This window comes from Hylobates moloch, unplaced genomic scaffold (genome assembly GCF_009828535.3).
Source record: "Hylobates moloch isolate HMO894 unplaced genomic scaffold, HMol_V3 SCAFFOLD_19, whole genome shotgun sequence".
Taxonomy (NCBI): Eukaryota; Metazoa; Chordata; class Mammalia; order Primates; family Hylobatidae; genus Hylobates; species Hylobates moloch.
The window spans coordinates 25,698,864-25,722,253 of record NW_026652294.1 but is presented as its reverse complement, the minus strand read 5'-3'; the positions used below and the strand labels follow the sequence as shown (position 1 = coordinate 25,722,253).

At 50.3% G+C, this 23,390-nt stretch overlaps 1 protein-coding gene and 1 pseudogene across 2 annotated transcripts; both read right to left on the bottom strand.

The window, feature by feature from the left end:
• Positions 1-12,886: 12,886 nt before the first annotated feature.
• On the bottom strand, positions 12,887-15,982 carry LOC116459456 (uncharacterized). 2 transcript variants are annotated; one of them, XR_004245540.1, is made up of 5 exons: positions 15,883-15,982; positions 15,661-15,727; positions 14,740-14,828; positions 13,836-13,952; positions 12,887-13,297 (listed from the first exon to the last, which is right to left on the bottom strand). XR_004245540.1 is itself a non-coding variant. In XM_032140061.2 (4 exons), exons 1-4 carry the CDS (start codon positions 15,916-15,918, stop codon positions 13,198-13,200), a joined length of 342 nt encoding a protein of 113 aa, XP_031995952.1. In that variant the 5' UTR covers positions 15,919-15,982; the 3' UTR covers positions 12,887-13,197. The 2 variants fall into 2 exon arrangements, 1 of the variants encoding a protein (XP_031995952.1); XM_032140061.2 differs by lacking the exon at positions 15,661-15,727.
• Positions 15,983-17,071: 1,089 nt separating this feature from the next.
• LOC116458895 (keratin, type I cytoskeletal 18-like) overlaps positions 17,072-23,390 on the bottom strand; it is a 60,756-nt pseudogene continuing 54,437 nt past the window's right edge.

Here is a 23,390-nt window from a genome sequence, read left to right as displayed (position 1 = left end):
GCTGGTCTCGAACTCCTGACCTCAGGTGATCCTCCCGCCTCAGCATCCCAAGGTGCTGGGATTACAGGCATGAGCCACCGCACCTGGCCTCTCCATTCTTTCTTTTCCTAGAGTTTCTGTTTTCTATCACTGCATACTCATTCCACCTGCCATTTGTGGAAGTTTTTTACTAGCAAAGCTGTGACTTTTAGGCCCAAACCCTACTGAATGTGTTATTTATTAAGAGAAATAATAAACTGCTGTGAAGAGTCAGGGCTCACATCGTTTTGAATCTTGGTCTACTCATTATCTGGGTGACCTTGAAGGAATCGCTTGGCCTCTCTGAGCCTCAGTTTCCCCATCTGTAGGAGGGAGGCAGTAACAGTGCATAATTTGTGAAGCTATCATAGGGATTCACTGTGCAGCCCTTCACACAGGTGTGGACCAAAGCTTGTGCCCAGCAGAGGCCAGCTGCTCCTCTGTGACCACGTGCCAGGCCCTCCTCCTCACTGACCTCACCAGGCACTCACAGCTCTACCTGGCAGGCTCTGTTTGCTCCACACCAGCCTCCTCCAAAACCCTCTCCTCCAGGCAGCCTCCGGGCTTGCTGGCCAGGTTCTTAGAGGTGCCAGTAACTGCCACACTCAGGGCTACAACCTCTCAGTCTCCAAAACGCACCCTCTGCTCATCTCCTTCTTTGTTGGGTCAGCGAGGATGTGGGCTGCCACTTGGTGCCAGGCACTGTTCTGGGGACCTGAGGGAGGTCTGAGATCAGGATAGACAGAGCGCCCCCACCTCCCTGTGGAGCTGCTGATCCAGTGGGGGAATCAGACGACCCCGCATACAAATGCATATTTATATAAATCATGGAGCAGGGAGGGTGCAAATGGGTCCTGGGAAGAAACATGATGCAGGTGATCGGGGCGGGGGGGCACCAGGGTGCTAGTGGAGCTGGCAGGTTTAGACAGGGCGGTCAGAAAGGTGACACTGAGCAGAGACTTGCAGGAGGTGAGGGAGGGGCGCTGCCAATACCCCGTACCTGGTAACAAGTGTCCAGGCAGCAGGAACGGCTAAAGCAGAGACTCTGAGGCTGGCGCGTGCCTGGAGCCAGGTGAGGGGGCAGTGGGGGGTGGGTGTCATGTAGGATCTCCAGGGAGTGGGGTTGGAGTAGAGGCTGGCACGGGGCTGTGATGGGATGGATGTGCTGGCATCACAGCAGCCACTGCATGGGGAGGAAACCTGTGGTCTGGCCGGGTCGAGGGCAGTAGGGGGCGATGACCGGAAACCATTGAGGGCTTGGAGTATTGTACAGGAGAGCTGCTGGTGGCTCTGCCTGGGGCCATCATGGGGGGTGCAGAGGGAAATAAGGGGGGAGGGCCGATGATGTTTGGAGCCTGTGACACTGGCCATGTCCTTGTTTTGTCCTCTGGGAAGGGGTCTTGAAACAGGACCCCACGGAGTGATTGAAAGCAGATTTCACCTTTCAAGGCTCTCTAGGAAGCAGGAGGTTGCACAGGTCCTTGCCCCTTGTCCTTCCTACCCTACTCGCGACCCTGGTCCTAGCCTCAGAAGTGCATCCCTGGCTGTGCACTGATTTGCTGAGTGACGTATAGTGGGTCACTTGCTTCCTGGAATAATCAGTTTCCCCCTTGGCTCCATGAGAAGTGACTGAGGTCCTTCCAGCCTGCCTGGTGCCTATGACAGGAGGAGAGGAGTCATCAGCACCAATTTCCTGTTATTATTGGGTGTCTGTTATTACTGGAAACAGACAGCGGCGTCTGTCCCTGTCTCCGCTGATTAATAAGAGCCCATCCTTGTTCATTTCCAAGATCAAAACACAAGCAGACCTCCTCCTGCGGGCTGCTCTCTCCCTCCCTGCTTCCCTGAGCATCAGGGCGGAGGAGGAAATGGCGCCATCTCTTCTGGCTCTGACTCAGCCCCAATCAGTGGCTCAGTTCAGCAAGTGCTCACCGAGGCTACTTGGCTGGGTGCTGCGGACACAGCCAAGCCAGACATGGTCCCTGCACTTGGCAAGGGGCTCATCCAGTGGGAAAAGCAAGCAGTGGACCCGATGTCACAGTGGGTGGGTAAGAGGTGTGCAGGTGGCCAGCAGTGGGGGTCCACCTTGGGGTGGGAATGTGGCTTTTTAGCTGAGTCTGAAGTGATGCTTTAGGTTTGGACAGTGAGCGGGTAGCAGGGGAAGGGAAGTCCAGTCAGGAAGCAGCGAGAGAGGCATCAAAGGGCAGGAGGTGGAAAGAAGTTGGATTTGAGAACAGGAAGGTGTCCACACCAGCCTCGCGAGAGCTTCGATGGGAGGCTTGAACCAGAGGTGGTGGCTTTGAATGACCTAGTCCAATCCCCTTCCTTACCTCCTTGTAATGTAGAGACTGGCAAACAAAACTTTCAAATTCCCAGGTTCCCTTACAGCCAGACACATGCAACCGTGTAACTGAGCTCTGGCCAGTGAAAGGTGGGTGGGACTCCTTGGAGAGAGCTTCTGTATTCTAATAAAAAGACAAAGCCTTCCAAGGAGACGGTTTGTAACTTTCAGCCTTTAGTTTTTCTCTTCTTTCTGCCTGGAATGTTGATGTGATGCTTGGATGAACAGCAGCCATCTTCTGACCATGAAGACAGAGACGCTCTTGAGGGTGGTGGAGCAGGAAGCTAGAAGGAATCGGGTCTACATGAGTTTCCCGAGCACCTTACCAGCCCTGGGCTGTCTGCTCCTGAGCAGCCACCTGGTATGACTGAGCATACAGGGGCTGGTGGAGGTCAGAGAAGTCCCTGCCCCACTCTGGGAGATGGAAGGATTTTGGCAGCAGCCTGAGCCTGAAGGCTATTTAGGGTTCATCTGGACTCTGAGCCTCCTGCTAATGTCTACTGCCACTTTCTCCTGGGCCCTGGGTTTGCTACTGGGGTATCCTCACGGCCTGGCCTGGGGAAGGTGCCAAATACCCTTTTGCTGCAAGAGGGAAGGATGGCAGTGGCACCAGCGGGATGAGGAGCTTGGGAGCTAGAGCGGGAAGGGGAGGAGGTGGTGGGGAAGGCTGGATTTCAGGAGGAACACCGTAGATCTGCTGGATCAGCGGGTGGGGTGTTGGGGTCTGGGCTGGAGAGGGACATTGGGATTTGTGAGCAGAGAGTGGGCAGGAGAAATGGTGAGAAAAGGAAAGGCTGCCACGGGATGCCCACATGGAGGGTTAGGAGGAGTCTGGGGAGATGGCAGAGATGCTACTGGCGGCAGGAGGGGACTGAGCGCTGTTCCCCCAGGAGGGCTTTTGCTGGGTGAGACTCTGGAAGTATCCTGGGGCTGCAGTCACAAAGGAGCACACACCTGGGCCTTCAAACAGTGGATGTTTAGAACTTCCAGTACTATGTTGAATAGGAGTGGTGAGAGAGGGCATCCTTGTCTTGTGCCAGTTTTCAAAGGGAATGCTTCCAGCTTTTGCCCATTCAGTATGATATTGGCTGTGGGTTTGTCATAAATAGCTCTTATTATTTGGAGATATGTTCCATCAATACCTAGTTTATTGAGAGTTTTTAGCATGAAGAGGTGTTGAACTTTATCGAAGGCCTCTTCTGCATCTATTGAGATAATCATGTGGTTTTTGTCATTGCTTCTGTTTATGTGATAGATTACGTTTATTGATTTGTGTAGGGAAAGAAGGAGAGCATTAAGACAAATACCTAATGCATGCGGGGCTTAAAACCTAAATGACGGGTTGATAGGGGCATGAAACCACCATGGCACTTGTATACCCATGTAACAAACCTGCACGTTCAGCATGTGTATCCCAGAACTTAAAGTAACAACAAGAACAAAAACAAAAAACAAAATGGGTGTTTCTTCTCTCACTCTGCTGGAGGCCAGACATCCAAAGCCAAGGTGTTGGGAGCGCAGTGCTCACTCCACAGGCTGGAGGGGAGGAGCCTCTCTGCCTCTTCCGCCTCTGCTGACTCCAGGCGGTCCTCGGCTGGGACACATCACTCCCATCTCTCCTCTCTTCTCACAGCCGCCTTTTTCGTGTGTCTGCATCTTTTTCCCTCTTCTTGTAAGGACACCAGTCATTGGACTTCGAGCCCACCCTAAATGCAGGATGCTCTAGAGATCTTGAATCCCATCTGCAAAGACCTTATTTCCAAATAGGGCCACACTCTGAGCTTCTGGGTGGACATGAACCTTTGGGGTAGGCTGTTCAACCCACACAGGGACCCTGTATCAGGCGTGGGCCCCAAGGGTTGCCGCCCCCACTCCTACCAGTGGAAGGTCATGGCAGCTGGGCTCCAAACCTCCTCACCTTGGCCACTGGCTTTCTGGGTTCAGCCCCTGCCAGGAGCCACCACACACTGACGTCCGTGCCAACTGCAGCTCTGTTCCACTCTTTCCCATGATTAAGCTCCGTGGCTGGAGAAAATCTCCCCACTCTCCCGGAGAAACGTGGACAATGCTGATAACGAGTTCTGCCGTCCGAAATTACTTGTTCTGAGCGTTGGAAGTAATTTTCTGTCTGGGAATAATTAACTCAAAGACCTGGGTGAAGCAAGCTAAAAACGGGGGAAGTGCGTGGTTGAAAAGACTGTTTGAAGAGGACCTTGAACAAAGCCTTCTGCACTGGGAAGGCACGTCTGAGCCATGCAGAGGCTCAAGGGACCCAATTATCCCCGGGGTCTCTTCCCTCTACCACCTGCCCGATAGCTCCATGGGCTCTGATGGCTTCCAAGGGCTTCTGCTCTCCAGTGCCTTCGGGAGGAAGGGAGGTGCTCAGGGTGACCTGGGGATCGGGACTGAATGACGTGGGTTCAAATCCTGACTCTGGCATGGCTGGCCCCAGCCTCGGCTTCCTCTTCTGTAAAAAAAAGATAATGGGACAGGCCACTGGGGCGGTTGGGTACGAGGGTCACATGGAACAATGTGTGTGATGTGTGAGCCGGGGCCCAGCACATAGTAGGTACTTAGGAAAAGTGGCAGAAGTGTGGGCCGAACGAAGAGAGGAGTTAAGACGAATGGGGAAAGGTACAAGGTCTGGATTCGATTCGATTCCAACTACTTGCTGAGCAAGCCACGAGACCTGGGGCAAGCCATGTGATATTCTTGGGCAAATATAAAATGAAAAATAATACGCACAGGGTGGCAGAGAGGCGAGATGAGACGTAAAATTATCTCACAAACTGTAAAGCGCAATCTGTCTGTGTTTTACAAATAACAATAGGAAAATCCCAGTGTCCACACCCTTCCTGCTAGGCTGCCCTTTCTTGTTACCCTGATGGTTCTCAAAGTGGGGTTCCTGAGCTAGCCTGCATCAGCTGGAAACTTGCTAGAAATGCACATTTTAGGGCCTCACCACAGACCCGATGAATTCAGGGTGGGGTGGGCAATCTGTGTCGTGGCAAGTCCTCTAGGGGATTCTGATGCATGCCAAAGTTTGGGACCCACTTTTATCATGTGGGTCTCTCTTTTCCAGCTCAGAGACCCCCAAACACATTTGACTTCTCCTTAACCCTCTTCTGAGCCTCCAGGGCTTCCTGAAGGAGGTGGGACGGGAACCTTGTTCTGCAGGGTGATGGGGCTGAGGTTGCCAGATGTCCCTCCAGCACCCACTCGCCCATTCTTCAGGGGTCAAACAGGCCTGGAGCTTTGGATAGGCACACGGCTTTGGGAATAAAGCATTGCCTTTGCCAGCCCTCCTTACAGACAGATGTGGCCTCAGAATGAAGTTTTGGCTAAGAAGATAAGCAGACTTGATGCTTAAGGGGAACTGGCTCCCCTTGGTGAGTGGCCCTTGTTAACTGTCTGCTTTTCCTCTTCCTTCCAATCTGCAAGGAGAATGTGATGGCTGGAGCTCCAGCAGCCATCCTGGATCATGAGACGACCTTGAGGACGGAAGCCTTGTGTTGAGAATGGTGACACAGACATAGCAATGTCAGCATTCTGGATAAAGGACCAGCCATCACTCCAGTTCTGAAGGGCCCACCTCTGAGTTTTTAAGGATGGGGAATGAGCTTCTATTTCATTTAAGCTTCTCTTATTTCAGGTTTTCGTGTTATGTAGCTAGACCAATTCTTACTGGTGAAGTAGGGAGAGAGAGCTTCCCATGGGCAGTGAGGTGCCCCTGGAGGATGCCAGGTGGCTGGGGGCTGTAGCTCAGAGGAGAGATTGGAGGGAGCAACTAGAGTCCAATGAGGGGCTCTGCAATGCCCAGGCCCGAGGTGATGGGGTCTTAGCTGGACATGATTGTGTAAGCATCTTCTCCTGCCTCCGAGCCCAAATTGTCCAGCATGCACTGTGGTGAAGACTACAAATGAGATTGGGCAGGGATTTGTCAGGGGATCACATAGCCCTGTTGACATCATAAGCTGTTAGGCAGTACCTTCAGGTAAAGGAAAGGGGAGGCGCTCTTGTTCTCAATTTCCCAGAGGGTTGGAGACCAGCTGAGTATCAGGGAGATCAGGAAGGGACAGAGAGAGCCAAGGAGGCCACAGGAAACCCCCCAGGAGTCCCCAGGCTGGATGCCCCAGGGAGTGTTAGGGATGACTCCAGGCTTCAGGATGGGGAGTTATGCCCTCGAGGAAGGATTCGCTTCTCCATTTCTTCCTTGATTCGGGCCCCAAACCTGAAGAACAAAGCCTTCTCTGCTGCCCCTTGCAAGCAGGTGGCCGGATGAAAACATCAGCTCATGTCTCCTCTGCTCCCTAAGGTTTGACCCAGGGCTTAGGAAGAGCTGGCCCAGGACAATTACTTAGAAATGCTGAGACCTGGAGAATCCAGGGCCCAGGGTCTGTCCTCTCACTCCTCATTCTACAGATGAAGAAACTGAGGACTAGAGGGGGACAGCAACTTGCCCAAAGTGCCTGCAAAGCTATAGTGGTGCCAGGACAGCACCTGCTCCCAGCTCCCTGTTCAATGCTCCTGGTGTGCTGCAGGCTGTGGCCTGGCCTTCCTGGAGCCTGTCTGTACATGCAGGGGCAGGTGACACCTGAGACCTACAGAGGGGTCTCTGCTGGGAGCCGGGACCCGGGGGAGGGGCACTGAGTGGGGGGGAGGGGCATGTGCCCGAACCCACCACACACAGGGACTCTGAAGAAGATTTTGTAACTCCTGTGGAGCCTTGGCGTCACTTCCCAAAGCTGGGAAGGGAAGGCGTAGATGCCAGCGAGAGTAGGGAGCCAGGCACAGCGGTTTCTGCGGAGCTTCAGACTTGCACTTCAGGCCCCAGTCAAGTTCATGCTCCGAGCACTGCACATCAGCAGTGGGTGGGGAGAAGAGCCAGGAATGGAGGGAGCCCATCTGTAAAGTCCCCACGGGGAATGGTGCATGCCGGCTGGTGGGCGCCGTGGCTTGCGGTTCCAGCTCCTTCTGGTCTAGGCTGTGCCGGCCACTGGTTCCCTCTGCCAAGCTCAGCCTTGGTCTATGCATAGTAGCCCCGACTGGGGATTTGGGGGATTTGAAGGGATGGGGGCAGGGGCCAGCATGGGAGAAAGGCTTCTTCAGAACAAGGAGAGCATCTCAGGATGTGAGACAAATGGGCAGTGATGGAGGTGCAGGGAGGGTGGAGGCCAGAGCTCCACGCCATACCAGGGAGGCAGACAGAAGGGCCAGGTTTGAATGTGCCATGACCTTGGGGTGAGGTGGCCGTGACCACAGTTAACGCTGATGGGCATGGGCTGGAGGACTAGAGGGCGTTCCAGTCCCGGAACCTGAGTCAGGGAGCGCAGAGGCCATCCTGCCTGAACTCAGCTAATGCAGGCAGCCCACTCCGGCCCTGCTGGCATCCTCCTGTGACGGGGAGCTCACCTCCACACAGGCAGTCAGCCCCTCATGTGCTCCCTCTGTCCCTGCTGAGCTGAAGTCTGCCCCTGTGTAGCACGCCTCTGGGATCTTACCCTCAACCGGCCTGGAGTTATTCCCAGGACCCAGCAAAGGAAGTGGACGCGCCCGCTACTGTTTAGTCATTTGCTGGTCTCCCCAAGGGTTCTGTGTGCTAACGACAATGGCCTCCACTTTCCAAGGGCTCTGGGACAAGTGCAGGGCTGGGCACCTCCCCTGTCTGAGGTTGTCAATTCCTTACAACAAATCCAAGAGTCTGAGATTTCCTCACCATTCCGTAGATGAGATCGTGGAAGCACAGAGGTGGGAAGTGACTTGTTCAGGGTCACGCGGCTGGACCATGGAAGCAGGATCCCAGCCTAGGTTGGGCTGCTCCACCCCCTGTGCCATGGTGTGATCCGGTGCCCATTTTCCCCACCTCTATGAGGACCAGGCTCCCTCTGAGATCGCCTGTTCAGTCCCCACATGCTCTGCAGGGAATGTGGTCTCAGTTCTGGAAAACCTCACTGAGGGGTTCTGGCCCATCTTCTATCTTCAGGCTGGTGCCTCAGGGTTTCTAGGGCCTAGACTGCACCCCCAGTGAGAGAGGATCCCCCCAGCTTTGCACTCCTTTCTAGCAGACCACAGCTGGGCCACACGGGTACCTGGCTGCCCCACAACTCCCTTGGGCTCCATCCCAGCTGGCTGCCCATACGCTTCAGCTCAGGGCTTGGCAAAATGGCCCTGCTCATCCAAAGCGGGCGTCCTGCTGAGCCTCAGATGCCTGCAAGGCCAGTGAGGAGCTGTTCCTCCCACACGCCTGGCCACACAGGACGCTGACTGCACAGGCCAATGCCATCACAGCCTCCCCTTTCCCAGGGCTGGGGACCGACTCTCTCCTCTCTGCTCCAGCCACGGTGGCTTCCTGGTGTCCATCCAGTGCACCAAGCTCACTTCTGCCTCAGGGCGTTGGCACCTGCTGTCCCCTCTGCCTGTGATGTCATTGATCCAGCTACTCTCGTGCCCACTTCTTCTAATTTGGGCATCTTCCCAAATGCCACCTCCTTGTAGGGCTTTCCCTGGCCACCCCATCTCCCATGGCCTCTCAGCACCTCACATCTCTCCTGACCGTTATCCTGTTCTAATCTCTTCTTAGCACATGGCAACCCATGCAAGTGCAGTACTTAGTTTTCTTCTCTGCCTCCTCCTCTTCCTCCTCCTTCCTCTTCCTTCTGCCTCCTCTTTCTCCTCCTTCTCTTCCTCCTCCTCCTTGCTCTTCCTCCTCCCTCCTCCTCTTCCTCCTCCCTCCTCCTCTTCCTCCTCCCTCCTCCTCTTCCTCCTCCCTCCTCCTCTTCCTCCCTCCTCCTCCTCTTTCTCCTCCCTCCTCCTCTTCCTCCCTCTCCTCCTCTTCCTCCCTCTCCTCCTCTTCCTCCCTCTCCTCCTCTTCCTCCCTCCTCCTCCTCTTCCTCCCTCCTCCTCCTCTTCCTCCTCCCTCCTCCTCTTCCTCCTCCCTCCTCCTCTTCCTCCCTCCTCCTCTTCCTCCCTCTCCTCCTCTTCCTCCCTCCTCCTCTTCCTCCCTCTCCTCCTCTTCCTCCCTCCTCCTCCTCTTTCTCCCCTTCTCCTCCTCCTCTTCCTCCCCCTCCTCCTTCTGTTCCTCTTCTTCCTCTTTCTCCTCCTCCCTTCTTGTTCCTCTTCCTCCCTCCTCCTCCTTTTTCTCCCCTTCTCCTCCCTCTCTTCCTCTCCTTCTTTCTCCTCTTCCTACTCCCCCTCCTCCTCTTCTTTCCTCTTCCTCCTTCCCTTCTTCCTCTTCCTCCTTTCCCTCTTCCTCTTCCTCCTTTCCCTCCTCCTCTGCTTCTCTCTTCTTCCTCCTCCTCCCTTCTTTCTTTTTCTCCTCCTTTTCTTCATTTTCCTATCCCCCTTCTCCTTGTCATCGTCCTCCTCCTGTGTCCCAGCAGCACATCAGCTCCAGGAGAAGCTGCTCTTGTCTGCTCTGCCTGCTGCTGGGTGCTGGGCACCTAGAATTGTGCCTGCGCACAGTAGGCGCTGGGAGAGTGTTTACTGACTCAGCAGTTACATGTGCCTGGGGGTCTCATGAGATGGGGGAAGAATGGATCTTGGTGCCAGACTCTATAAAACCGTGTGGCCTGGATGACTCCCAAGGCCTCCCTGAACCCCAGCATCTACTTCTGTAAAATTGGGGAAAGGACACCAACCTGCCTCGAAGATTCCACTCCAGGTGGGATCTAGGTGGGAGATGCCCAGCCCACAGGGTGCAGGGCAGCTTATGACGCACCCCAGCTTCTCAGCCAGAGCCTCCCAGGCTCCCCACCTCAGCCTCCCGCACACCACTCAGGCGTCCACAACACGTTTAATTTGATTTGGGGGGGGAAATCTCTATTTTTTCGGTGGTGTTAGCATTGACGGTCTATTTCCTGCTTTGGACTCAGTGCCGAGTTGGCATTAATGTTGAAAAATTAGTATTATCAGGGCTGCTTTTGGAGCCATCGCTCACACTGCAGCCCATGACACGTTAATTAAACTTGATAAATGCTCTTGTCTAAAGATAACTTTTGAACAAAGGATCCAGTCACCTACTTATTAGCTGGCTACATGCTCTGGTAAATTGCCTAGGAGGCTTTTGGAACTCCCCGGGGCCTGTGGCTGGGGACCGCAGGGCTCTGTCTTGGGGAGAGGGCTTCTCAGCTCTCCCAGTTCTGGGGATGGGCAGTGGCGCTATGGCGGGGGCACCCTACACATCCCAGGGGCTGGGGAGGGCACTGTGGACCCGGAGGGCAGGATGGGCATCTCAACCCAGCTCCCACCAGGGGCTCCGTCCTGTTCCGATTTGCAGTTCCCTTCACAAGCCCCTTCCGGCTCAGCAGCCTGCCCTATCACCGTAACAACCCCATCCCATATGCACCATCCATCAGGAAGCTCACCAATATGACGGCTGACCCCACTGTGGCGTGGTCTTTGGGGCCCATCCTGCAATGGTATCATCTTCATGCCATTCAGCTACCGGTCCTCCTCTCCCTCCTTCTCTTTCTCCTCCTTCGTCCTCCTCCTCTTCTTCCTCCCCACCCCCAGTGATCTCGGCTCACTGCAACCTCTACCTCCCAGGTTCAAGTGATTCTCCTGTCTTAGCTTCTCAAGTAGCTGGGGTTACAGGCTTGCACCAGCATGCCTGGCTAATTTTTTTGTATTTTTAGTAGAGGCGGGGTTTTGCCATGTTGGCCAGGGTGGCCTTGAACTCCTGACCTCGGGTGATCCACCCGCTTCGGCCTCCCAAACTGCTGGGATTACAGGCATGAGTCACCTCACCCGGTTGGCAGAGTCAGTTTCTAAGGAGAGAGAAGGAGGGGCACTGGGCAGGCCCTTGGCAGGCTCTGCCAGGAAGGCTTTCCCAGCTCTGAGTAATTCTCTTGGTAGCACGTCTCAACTGCAATTTTATATTTGCTTTTTTCTTGACTTATTTGATGACTGTGGGCTTCACAAGGGCAGGGATTTCTGTATTTTCTATATTCCCCAGCAAACAGTAGGTGTGTAATAAAAATTTGTTGAGTGAATGAATGAATGAACAACTTTTCTCTGTGTCCCTAGGCAAGCTCCTCTCCTTCTCTGGGCCTCAGTTTCCCCATCTATAAATCAGGCCATCTTTAAGCCTCCTCCTGCTTCTCAACCTCATGATGCTGCCCTCACCCAGAGCTCCAAAGATCAGACGGGGTAAGGTGGAGCGAACATTTTTTAGGCACCAACTGTGTGCCAGGCCCTGTGCAGGGCAATGGGAGCTTGAAGGTGGATCTGACAATGTTCTGGTGTTCCAGAGACAGGGTAAGCAGTTCCACAGTGTGGCCTGTGGCGGACATGGAGAAGCCCCTGGGTGGGGGAAGCCAAGAGGAGGCACCTGGCCCTGGATGGAGGGTCAAGGATGGCTGCAGGGGCCTGAGTGATGGGTGCAGAAATAATAGGAGGCAGGCCAGGCCTGGTGGCTCATGCCTATCATCCCAGCACTTTGGAAGGCTGAGGCAAGTGGGTCACCTGAGGTCAGGAGTTCAAGACCAGCCTGGCCAACATAGTGAAACCCCATGTCTACTAAAAAGACAAAAACTAGCCGGGCTTGGTGGCGGGCACCTGTAATCCCAGCTACTCAGGAGGCTGAGGCAGGAGACTGACTTGAACCCAGGAGGCGGAGGTTGCAGTGAGCTGAGATGGCACCGCTGCACTCCAGCCTTGGTGACAGAGAGAGACTCCACCTCAAAAAAACAAAGAGAAAGAAATAATAGGAGCAAAGTTTCCAGGCCAAGGGAGCTGCCTGTGCAAAGGTCCAGGGGCAGGAGAGAGCATAGGTCCCATTCTGTTGGTGTTGCCCTGAGGTGGGGATAAAAAGGGACATTGAGGCCCGAGATGCAAGCCCAGCATGAATCAGAGAGGCCCAGAGGGCAGTGGGCAGCTGTGGGTGAGCTTAAAGCAGGGGAGTGGCATGCTCAGAATTATACTTCAGCATGAGCAGGCTGACTCTTCTGAGAAGGCCAGCCCAGAGGGCCAGAGGCTGAAGGCTGGGACGTGGTGCAGAGATGGCACTTGGACTCACCAAGGCAGCCTCCCGCTGGTGACTGGATGTGGGAGGCCTCTGCACTTGTTCATAAGGTGTTTTCATGACCCTTCATTCACTTAATCCTCCAGATTATAGCCCTGGGGGCAGGCATTGGTGCTAGGTCGCATTGATGGCCCCACTCTTCCACCTTCCCTGGAGCTGCCCGTTTCACCCGGGCTGGGTTGGCCTGCTCACCTCTCACTCTGGGCTTGGCCCTGTGATCCATGTTGGTCAACAGGACAAAGCGGAAGTGGCTGTGGCCTACCTTGAGCTGAGTCTCGGGGCGCTGTGTACCCTCTGCTTGCTCTCCTGCACCTCTGCCATTGCCACGAGGACACACCCAGCTCAGCCTGGGAGGGTGAGGAGCACTCAGGCTCATTGCCAGCAGCTGGCCGCCCACCAGACACGTGGGTGAGCCCCGCCAAGACCAGAAGAATCGCGCCACAGAGCCCAGCTGAAACTGCTGAACTGTGAGCCAAATAAACACTCATTTGAGGCTTCCAAGTTTTGGGTAGTTTGTTACGCAGCTTTATTGTGGCACTAAATACAGTTTTCTGTCCTCATTTTAAAGACTGTGTCTTTTGAGTTCTCACGGCCAGGGACCCTGCTCTGAGGTCCGTGTGATTTGCCTGCACTGTGCGACCTCCCAGCGCCGATCTCAGAGGCCTCGGCTCCCGGGGCGTAGGAAGGCGGTTTTGCCCGGCCCTGGGCTGTGGCAGTGCTGGGGCCTCACCTGTATCAGTGTGGCCGCTCCACTCTGCTGGCTGTTCACTCATCGCCACTGCTGTGGTTCCGGCCGGGAGCAACAGCATCGTTATCTTCAAGATGCAGCAGCAGGAGTCCTCATTTGATTGTGAGCCTCACGTCTCAGAGCAGAACTGACTCCCGCTGGGAGGCGGGGCTGCATCCTCTTTGTGAAGCTGAAAACGAAGAGGAAAATGTCATTGGGGGTTACAAAGAATGCGGTGGCATTTGTGACAGATGGCTAAGTTTCCAATCATTGGGCTTGAAGCCGTTCTTTATTTGTAACTTCGCCTTTTCAGTGCAGATAAGTTCGGGCCTCGTTATTTCTCTCTAGGCTGATGGCAGAAAGCTGGGCATGGTGCTGCCGGCCATGGGGCAGGGTCCGAGTGCTCTCCTTTAGCTGGCCTGCCCAGCCTCGCCTCTGATGCTGTCTCTGCTGTGCTATGGTGTAAGGAAGAAGCCAGAAGGCAGGCGACGTGGGTTCCAGCCCTAGTTCTGCCTGTTACTGGCTGTGTGGCTGTGGGCGTGTTACGCTCCTCTCTGGCCTCGAGGTTGTCATTTGCCACCCTCTACACCAGCTGCCGTTGGGGCATGGGGGAGGAGACAGAAGATGTTGGTGGGAGCCAGACCATGAGGCTCAAAAACATCAAGGGCACAGAGAGGTCAGTGGGGGCTGAACACATTGGCCAGGACTCCCAGCAGCAGGAAACTCACCAGTCCAGCCTGCTCTGCTGACAAGATGTCCCTCCAGATGTCCAGAGGAAGTTCCAGAGGAAGTCTGCCAGCTGGATTTCCCGAGCCTCAGTTTCCTCATCCGTAAAGTGGGTAGGGCTGTGGCAAAAGTTCCATGGCACGAGGTGCGAAGAGTGCTCACCTAGGCCAGCACGTCATGGGCTCTCTGGGGACATGGACCATTTTCTCCTCCTCCCGAGGCAGGCCAAGCTCCAGGAAGCAGAAGACCTTCCAATGTGGGAGGAGAGGGTACTCAAGGGGTGGCCCAGTAGGGCTGAGGGTCTTCCCCGGTGCCCTGTGCAAACTTAGGGGCAGGTGGGTGGTGCACGGCAGACCTGCTGTTCCTGGACATGGAGGCAGCCCATGGCCACAGCTGTGCTGAGACTCAGGCCACTCAGTCCATCCCTCTGCATCCCTCTCCCCCTCCTCCCTAAAGCCCTGCAAACCTGCCTTCGTGGCCCTTTTCTTCCCTGATGAGGCTTTGGAATGAGCTGCTTTTTTTAGCTTCTCCAATCAGGCCGGCATCGTGCTTGGCTATTGTTAGCATCTCAGCTCGACGCCGCCTTCAGAAAGTGATGAGATCATCCTCCCAGAGGTCCACGGTCACCTTTCCACAAGGCTCAGCAACGTGCAGACCTCCCCGCCCGTCCTCTACCCTGGTCCCAAGACGGGGACGGCGACAGCACTGAGAGGAGGAGTCAGGGACTGAACTGGGAGCAGGAAGGGAACTGGGAGGGAATGATCAAGGAGAATCTACTGTGGGCTCGGGACAGTGTCCTCTCTGCCCGCCAGCAACCCTTCCTCACCTCTGGGGCCAGCACTTTGTTTTTCCCTCAAGGAGCCAGCTCTCCTTCTGTTTCATGCTGTACTGACCCCCACGTTCTACCAGCCCATCATGCACTGTGTTCCCCCCTGGTTCAGTGATTGGCTCCCAAGCAGGATGTGTAACCATCCATTCTCCTCCTTAAACAGAACCTGTTTTGTTGGAGTGAAAGTTTGCCCCCTTAAAAATAGGTGTTACCAGGTTCCCTTGCAGCTAGGAGTGGCCATGGACATAAGAGGAAGTCTGCCAGTTTGATTTCCCATCAAAGGGGATGGTCTCAGGGGCACACACCCTTCTTCCTGTCTGGAATGTGGATCTGATGCCCAGAGCAGGAGCAGCCACATTGCAACCATGAGGATAAAAGGTGCAAAGACTGGACTTTCTGAGAAAGATGGTGGCACAGGCACACACGTGAACATTTGCCTCATCTTGAAACCTCACTAAAATGATGGTAAAGATCACTTTATGGACATTACCCTCAAGCAGAAAGAGAAAAGGGGAGGAGGCCCAAGCATCAACATTTTGGAGACTGGAAACCTGGTGGATGAGCCGTAACCCATTAGGTGAGCTTGAGAAGCTGAAACACGGCCAGCAGCACGCAAAGATGCGAAGCAACAATGGGCTGGGAGGCTGGAGATGCCAGGTACTTCTGGAGGGGAGTGAAGGAGGATTGTTTCAAACAAGAGCGGTTAGTCTTCCTCTCACGGGAGGGACAGGGACAGAGACAGCTATTCACTCCCACTGCTTGCACAGCTGGGAGATTGCCCCTCCCTGATCCTGGCAGAAAACCCAAGATTTATTTTCAAGAAAGGGTCTGGCAGAGGCCTCGGCACTGGCGGATGCCACTCCAAAAGCAGGGCAGGTAGTGAGTATTGGAGACCCCCGCTTCTTTCTCCTTGCAGCCCCCGGAACACTGGCAGCCAGGCCTCACATGCAGCAGGGGGGAGCTGGGAGATCATTTTGGTTGGGGTCAGTTCCACTGACCTTCCAAGTGGAAATCCTCACACTCTGACCCCCAGTGACTCCCCGGGGAAGCACTCTGCCAGATCACCTGCAGTGGAGACTGCAGTCAGAAAACGCTACCCAAGGGCTCAGCACTTCCAATCAGCTTCTTTGTTTTTTAAATGAAGTAGACATTTAAATGACGTTTATATTCAGTGAAGTGCACAGATCTTAGCACAGTTTGATGAATTTTGGCAAACTTACTCCCATGTCACACGCCTCCCTCAAGGTAGAGGACATTTCTGCCAGCTGGAAAATCTCTCACCAGGTCACCCTCCCAGCTGATCCCCGTCTCCAGCACCTGCCCTCCCCATCCCCTGCAGGCCGTGCTGTTCCGATTTCTATCAGCATAGAGGAGCCCTGTCTGTTCTAGAAGTTCATATAGATGACATCACACAGCACATACTCTTCTGTATCAGGCTTTGTCACCTAGTAGAATGTTTTTGAGAGTCATCCATGTGTTGCAGGCATCAGGGGTTTGCTCCTTTCTGTGGTTAAATGATCTTCCACGGTTTAGAATGGAATATTTATCCACTCTCCTGTTGACAGACATTTGAGTTGTTGACAGTTCTTGGCTATCACAAATAAAAGTGCCATGAACATTCTTGTACAAGTTTTTATGTGGACACGTGCTTTCATTTTTTTTAATTGGATAAATAACTAGACATAGAATTGTTTGGTCACAGCAATTTTGTTTAACTTTATGGGAAATTGCCATATTGATTTTTAAAGCGATTGTACCATTTCACATTCTTTCCAACAATGTATGCATTCTAGTTGCTCCATATCTTTGTCAACACTTGTTAGGGTCTTTAAATTTTAGCCATTCTGGTGGATATGTAGTGGTATCTTGCTGTTATTAAAATGTGTACTCCCCTCCCCCAATGACTAATGGTGTTGAAGATCATTTTTATGTACTTATTTGCCATTTATATATCTTTTATGGTGAAGTGTTTGTTTAAATCTTCTGTCCATTTTTGGGAATTGTTAATGTGTTTTTTTTTTTTCTAGACAGAGTTTTGTTCTTGTCGCCCAGGCTGGAGTGCAATGACGCGATCTTGGCTCACTGCAACCCTCACCTCCCAGGTTCAAGTGATTCTCCTGCCTCAGCCTCCTGTGTAGCTGGGATTACAAGCATGCACCACCATGCCCAGGTAGATTTTTGTATTTTTAGTAGAGATGGGATTTCACCACGTTGGCCAGGCTGGTCTAGAACTCCTGACCTCAGGTGATCCGCCCTCCTCAGGCTCCCAAAGTGCTGGGATTACAGGCGTGAGCCACCCTGCCCAGCTGGATTTTTAAAATTATTGAGTTGTAAGAGTTCTTTTTTTTTTTAACCTCTGAACTTTTTATTGGCCTCCTGCTCCCTAAAGGGTACCCTGCTTCTGCTGCCTTAGTGTCTCAGAACTTTCGTGTCGTTGGTCTCAGGCACCACCTTGCCATCCACTCTCTGGTGGGTGGTGGTCTTTTGAATGGTTTGCATGGAGTTGCTGCTGTCCAGGGCATCACCAAGATTGAAGTCCTCGCCATCTTCCAGCAGGTGGCAGTAGGTGGCGATCTCAGCCTCCAGCTTGACCTTGATGTTCGACAGGGCCTCGTACTCCTGGGCCTGGCACTGTCCCTCTGCCCGGATCTGTGCCAGCTCTGACCCCAGGTGCAGCAGGATCCTGTTGAGCTGCTCCATCTGCAAGGTGTAGCAGGCCTTCACCTCCCTCAGGCGGTCCTCCAAGCTGGCTTTCAGATTTCTCATGGAGTCCAGGTCGATCTCCAAGGACTGGACTGTACATCTCAGCTCTGTGAGCGTCATCTCAGCAGCTCCAGCCTTGGCAGACTGCGTGGTGACCACTGTGGTGCTCTCCTCAATCTGATGAGACAAGTACCTGTCCAGCTCCTTTCTGTTCTTCCAAGCCAGCTCATCGTATTGGGCCCGGATGGCTGCCATGATCTTGGCGAGGTCCTGAGATTTGGGGATCTACCTCCACGGTCAACCCAGAGCTGGCAATCTGGGCTTGTAGGCCTTTTACTTCCTCTTTGTGGTTCTTCTTCATGAAGAGCAGCTCCTCCTTGAGAGCCTCGATCTCTGTCTCCAGCTGCAGCCGAGTGACATTGGTGTCATCAGTGACCTTGCGGAGTCCATGGATGTTGCTTTCCACAGACTGGCACATGGCCAGCTCTGTCTCATACTTGACTCTCAAGTCATCAGCAGCAAGACGGGTCTTGTTGATATGCAGAACAATGCAGGCATCGTCCACAGTAATTGCCAAGCTCTGAGCCCTCAGGTCCTTGATGGTCTTGAAGTAATGGCTGCAGTCTCTGACCTGGGGTCCCTTCTTCTCCAGGTGCTCCCGGATTTTGCTCTCCAGCTTCCGGTTCTTGGTCTCCAGGTGCCTCACTCTGTCCAGGTAGGAGGCCAGCAGTCGTTCAGGCTTTGCATGGTCTCCTTGTTCTGGATGCCTCCCATTCCTGCCAGACCCCCAGTTATCCCCGCGGCCAGGCCCCCGGACCCCGTGCTGCCCCGGAAGCTGGTAGAGCGGGACACGGAGATCCTGGAACCAGAGTTCCCGGTGCCTGCATAGACGCTGGCCGCACTGCTGACCGGCTAGGTGCCGTAGCTGGGCGCCTGGGCAGGGCCCTGGGACCAGTAGTTGGTGGGGAATGTGGAGCGAGTGGTGAAGCTCAAGCTGTCCGAGGAGAAGGGCGAGAGGACAGGACTCGGGCTTTGCCGACCAAGAGTTCTTTACATAATTCTAAATACAAGCCCTTTGTCCGATGCATATTTTGTATATATTTTCTTCTAGTGTGTGACTTTCCTTTTCATTTTTGGAACAGTGTGTTTTAAAGAACAAACACTTATAAGTTTGATGCAGTTCAATTTATCCCATTTTTCTTTTTATAATTAGTGCTTTTTGTAAGATATTTTGCCAAACTTGAAGTCACAAAGATTTTCTCCTATATCTTCTTGAAAAAGTTTTATGTCTTTAGCTCTTACATTTAGGTCTAGGATGCATTTCAAGTGACTGTTTGTATATAATGTGAAGTTTCAAGGTTCATTTTTTAAAACCATACGGCTGTGAAATCATTTCAGCACTTTTTGTTGAAAAAAGTTTATTTAAACATTTGTTGAAAATCAATTGACTATATATGTGTGGGTCTATTTCTACAGTCTGTTTTCTCTTCTATTGATCTCTATGTCCATCTTTATGCAAATTCCACAGTCTTGATTACTGTAGCTTTATAATAAGTCTCGAAACCAAGTGTGTAAATCCTCCAACTTTGTTCTTCTTTTTCAAAACGGCTCTGGTTATTCTGAGTTGTTTGCATTTTCAAATTTTAGAATCGGCTTGTCAAATTCTACCAGAAAGGCCTGTTGGGATTTTAATTGGGATTGTGTTACATCTATAGATGAATTTGGGGAGAATTGACATCCTAGCAATTACATTAGTTTGGGTTTTCTCAGGGTTCTTCTGTTTCCAGAGAAACAGAACCAATAGTATATTTCTCTATCTGTATATATCTAGTCAGATGGATATGAGAGAAGATTTACTGTAGGGGTTGGCTCATGTAATCGTGAAGGCGAAGAAGTCCCATGATGTGCAGCCTGCAACTTGGAGACGCAAGGGTGCAGGTGCTGCCATTTAGTCTGAAGGCCTGAGTACTGGTAGGGGCAGAAGAATGCTGGTGTCTGTTCCAGTGTCTGATGGCCCAAGAACCAGGAGCTCCAGTGTCCAGGGGCAGAAGAAGATGGATGCTCCAACTCAAGGAGAGAGAGAGAGAGAGAGAGAGAATTCATCCTTCCTCTGCATTTTTGCCCACCCACATTTACAAGGATGGATGTCTTTACTCTGTCTACTGATTTAAATTCTAATCTCTTTCAGAAACACACTCCCAGATACACCCAGAAATCATGTTTTACCAGCTACCTGGGCATCCCTTAGCCCAGTCAAGTTGACATGTAATAGTAACCATCACAAGAATGCCGAGTCTTTCACTCCACGAACACATTGTATCACAATATTTATTTAGGTCTTTAATTTCTCTTGCCAATGTTCCATAATTTCCAGTGAACAGTTCTTGTTTATATCTAAATAGTTCATGTTATGCTATGTTAAATGGTTATTTTCTAAAATTGCAATTTCTGATGGTTCATTGCTGGTGTATAGAAATCAATTAATTTTTATATATAGATTTTGTATCCTGAAACGTTGCCGAACTCACTTATTAGTTCTTGTGGGTTTTTGTAGATTTGTTTAGATTTTCTACAGAAACGGTCATGTTGTCTATGAATAAAGACAGTTTTAGTAGATCCTTTCCGATCTGGATGCCTTTGTTTCTTTTTTTGTGTCTCAACACACTGGTAAGCACCTCCAATACAATGTTAAGTACAAGTGGTAAGAGTAGGGATACTTGCCTCATTTCTGATTTGGGGAGGAAGGAGGAAGCATTTAGCTTTTCATCATCAACTATGATATTAACTGTGGGTTTTCCTTAGATGCTGTTTTTCAGGTTGAGAAAGTAATCTTCTATTTCCGGTTTGCTGAGTTTAAAAAAGGAGAATCAGGAATGGATGTTGGATTTGGTCAAATGCCTTTTCTGTATCTATTGAGAGGATTATATTGTTCTTTGAAAATATTTTTAACTAATTAATTAATTGATAAATAATAGCTGTGCATATTTTTGAGGTACATGTGATAATGTGATATATTTACATAATCAAATCGGGGTAATTGCAATTGCAATGGATGGATATTTATCTTTTCTTTACACTAGGAACACTCAAATTACTCCCTTCTAGCTATTTCAAAAGGTATGATCAATTAATATTAACTATGATCATCCTACTCATCTGTTGGACACCAGGTCTTATTTCTTCTATGTAATGTTTTTCTTATTTAGTCTTTTAAGATGGTGAATTACATTGACTGATTTTCAGATGTTAAATCAAGCTTGTCCTCCTTGGGTAAGCCCCATGCTAACAAGGTGCATTATTCTTCCTATCTGTCAGTCTGTCTCTGTGTATGTGTGTGTGTGTGTGTGAATTTAAATTTGCTATGCTAAAATTTGTTTAAGAAGTTTTGTGAGAGATGTTGGCCTGTAGTTTTTTTTCTTCTTGTTTTAATATCAGGATATTGCTGGTCTTACAGAATGAATTTAGGGGTGTTCCAGCATTTTCAATTTTTTGAAAGAGTTGGTATAGAACTGGCAGTATTTCTTCTTTATATGTTTGGTAGAATTCACAAGCGAAGCCATTTGGACCTGGAGTTTTCTTTGTTGGAAGGTTTTCTTTCACTGCAAATTAAATTTCTTTACTGGGTATAAAGTTATTTAGGTTGTCTCTTTCTTCTTGAGTGAGATTCGGTAGTGCGAACACTTTCAAGGAATTTGTCAAGTTCATCTAAGTTGTGTGACGTATTGGCATCACATTGTTCATATTATCCCTTTAATGTCTATAGGGTCTGTAGTGGTATCTCCTCTCTCATTCACGATGCTGAAAACTTGTGTCTGCTCTCTTTTGGTCATAATTAGTCTGGCTACAGGTGTATTAATTTTAACAACTTACTTAAAAGAACAAACATTTGTTTCTATCTATTTTCGTTGTTGTTCTCCTGTTTTCGAATTCATTAATTTCTGCTTCTCATCATTCCCTTTTTTCTGCCTACTTAGCTCTCCTTTATCTGATTTCTTAAGGTGCAAGTTTAGGTCAATACGAAAACGTTCTTCTTTTCTAATAGAAGCATTTACTAATAAAAAAATTTCCCTCAATGCACTGTATTAGCTGTATCCCACATATTTTGGTATGTGAAGTTTTCATTTTCATTTAGTTAAACATGATAATCTCACTTGTGATTTATTCTTTAAACAGCGAATTATTTAGAAATATATTTTTTAGTTTCAAAATATTTGGGCATTTTCCAGGCATCTCCCCATTATTGATTTTTAATTTAACCCAATTGTGGTCAGAGAACATACTTTGTATGATTTAAACCCATTCCAACTTTTTGAGACTTGTTTTAGGGCCCAGGAAATTGTCTATCTTGGTAAACGTTTTGTGCACTTAAAAATAGTGTGCTTTCTGCTATTGTGGGGTGGAGTGCTTTATATGTTGATTAGGTTATGTGGTTGATAATGTTCAAATCTTTTATAGTCTACTGATTTTCTATCTCATCATTATATTATTAAACAGGGGTATTGAAATCTCCAGTTATAACTGTAGATATGTCTGTTTCTTCTTTCAGTTCTGTTCTGTCAGTTTTGCTGTATGCATTTTGAATTTCTGTTAACAAGTGCATAAACTTTTAGAATTATTTGTCTCTTGATGCAGGGACCCTTTCATCATTCAATGACCTTCTGTATTATTGGTAATATTATTTTCTCTAAACTCTACCTTTCCAATATTAATATCCACATTTTTGACTTTTTTTGAGGTTAATCTTAAGATGACATATCTTTTTCCATCTTTATTTATTTATTTTTTATTTTTTGAGATGGAGTTTCACTCTTGTCACCCAGGCTGGAGTGCAGTGGTGCGATCTCAGCTCACTGCAACCTCTGCCTCCCGGGTTCAAGCGATTCTCCTGTCTCAGCCTCCTGAGTAGCTGGGATTACAGGCATGTGCCACCATGGCTAATTTTTTGTAGTTTCAGTAGAGACAGGGTGTCACCATGTTGGCCAGGCTGGTCTTAAACTCCTGACCTCAGGTGATTTGCCCACCTCGGCCTCCCAAAGCACTGGGATTACAGGCATGAGCCAGCACACCCACCCTTTTTCCATCTTTTTACTCTTAACCTATATGTGTCTTTATGTTTAATGTTGACTTTCTGTAATCAGTGTATAGAGTCTTACCTTTAAAAAAAAAATCTTAGCTGAGCATGGTGGCTCATGTCTGTAATCCTAGCACTTTGGGAGGCTGAGGCAAGCAGATCACCTGAGGTCAGGAGTTTGAGACCAGCCTGGGAGACATGGTGAAACCCCATCTCTATTAAAATAAAAAAAATCAGCTGGGCTTGGTGGCGGGCATCTGTAACCCCAGCTACTCGGGAGGCTGAGGCAGGAGAATTGCTTGAACCCGGGAGGCGGAGGTTGCAGTGAGCCAAGATTGCACCACTGCACTCCAGACTGGCGACAGAGCGAGACTCCATCTCAAAAAAAAAAAAAAAAAAAGAAAGAAACCTGAAATCAGTCTCACAATTTTACCTTTAAATTAGAGTGTCTGGACTGCTTACATTGAAGGTGATATAGTTATGATTGAATTTAAATCTTTCACTTTGCTTTCTCCCCCTCTATTTGTCTCATCTATTCTTTGCTTCTCTTTCCTTCTTTTGCCTTAATCGGATATTTTTATAATTCTACTTTATTTCCTCCATGGGCATATTAGCTACCCCCCGATCCTGTGTTTTAAAAGTAGTTGCTCTAGTATTTATTGTAGACATCTTTAACTCATCACAGTTAACATTTGAGGACTCCTGCACCCCTTCGCTTGGAGTGTGAAGCTCCCACGACAGTGCCCTTCCCTTTACATCTCTCTGCTTTTCCACTAGTACTGCCAGATTTTACTTCTACATTCATTATAAATCTCACAATACATTGTTGTTATTTTTGCCTGAAAGAGAAATAATCTTTTAAAGGGCATAAACAATTTAAAAAATGTCTTTTACATTTACTGACATGATTACCATTTTTGTTTTGTTTTGTTTCTGAGACAGGGTCTCACTGTT

Bases quoted from the DNA above. Each gene is read 5' to 3' on its own strand.
- LOC116459456 (XM_032140061.2), bottom strand. From the start codon at position 15,918: ATGTCCTCTACCTTGAGGGAGGCGTGTGACATGGGA. The intron at 13,953-14,739 runs GTAGAACGTGGG...CTTTTGCCACAG, and splicing joins ACACAGTGCATGATGGGCTG to CCCTACCCACTTTACGGATG. The intron at 13,298-13,835 runs GTGAGTTTCCTG...CTTCGTTTTCAG, and splicing joins CAGCAGAGCAGGCTGGACTG to CTTCACAAAGAGGATGCAGC.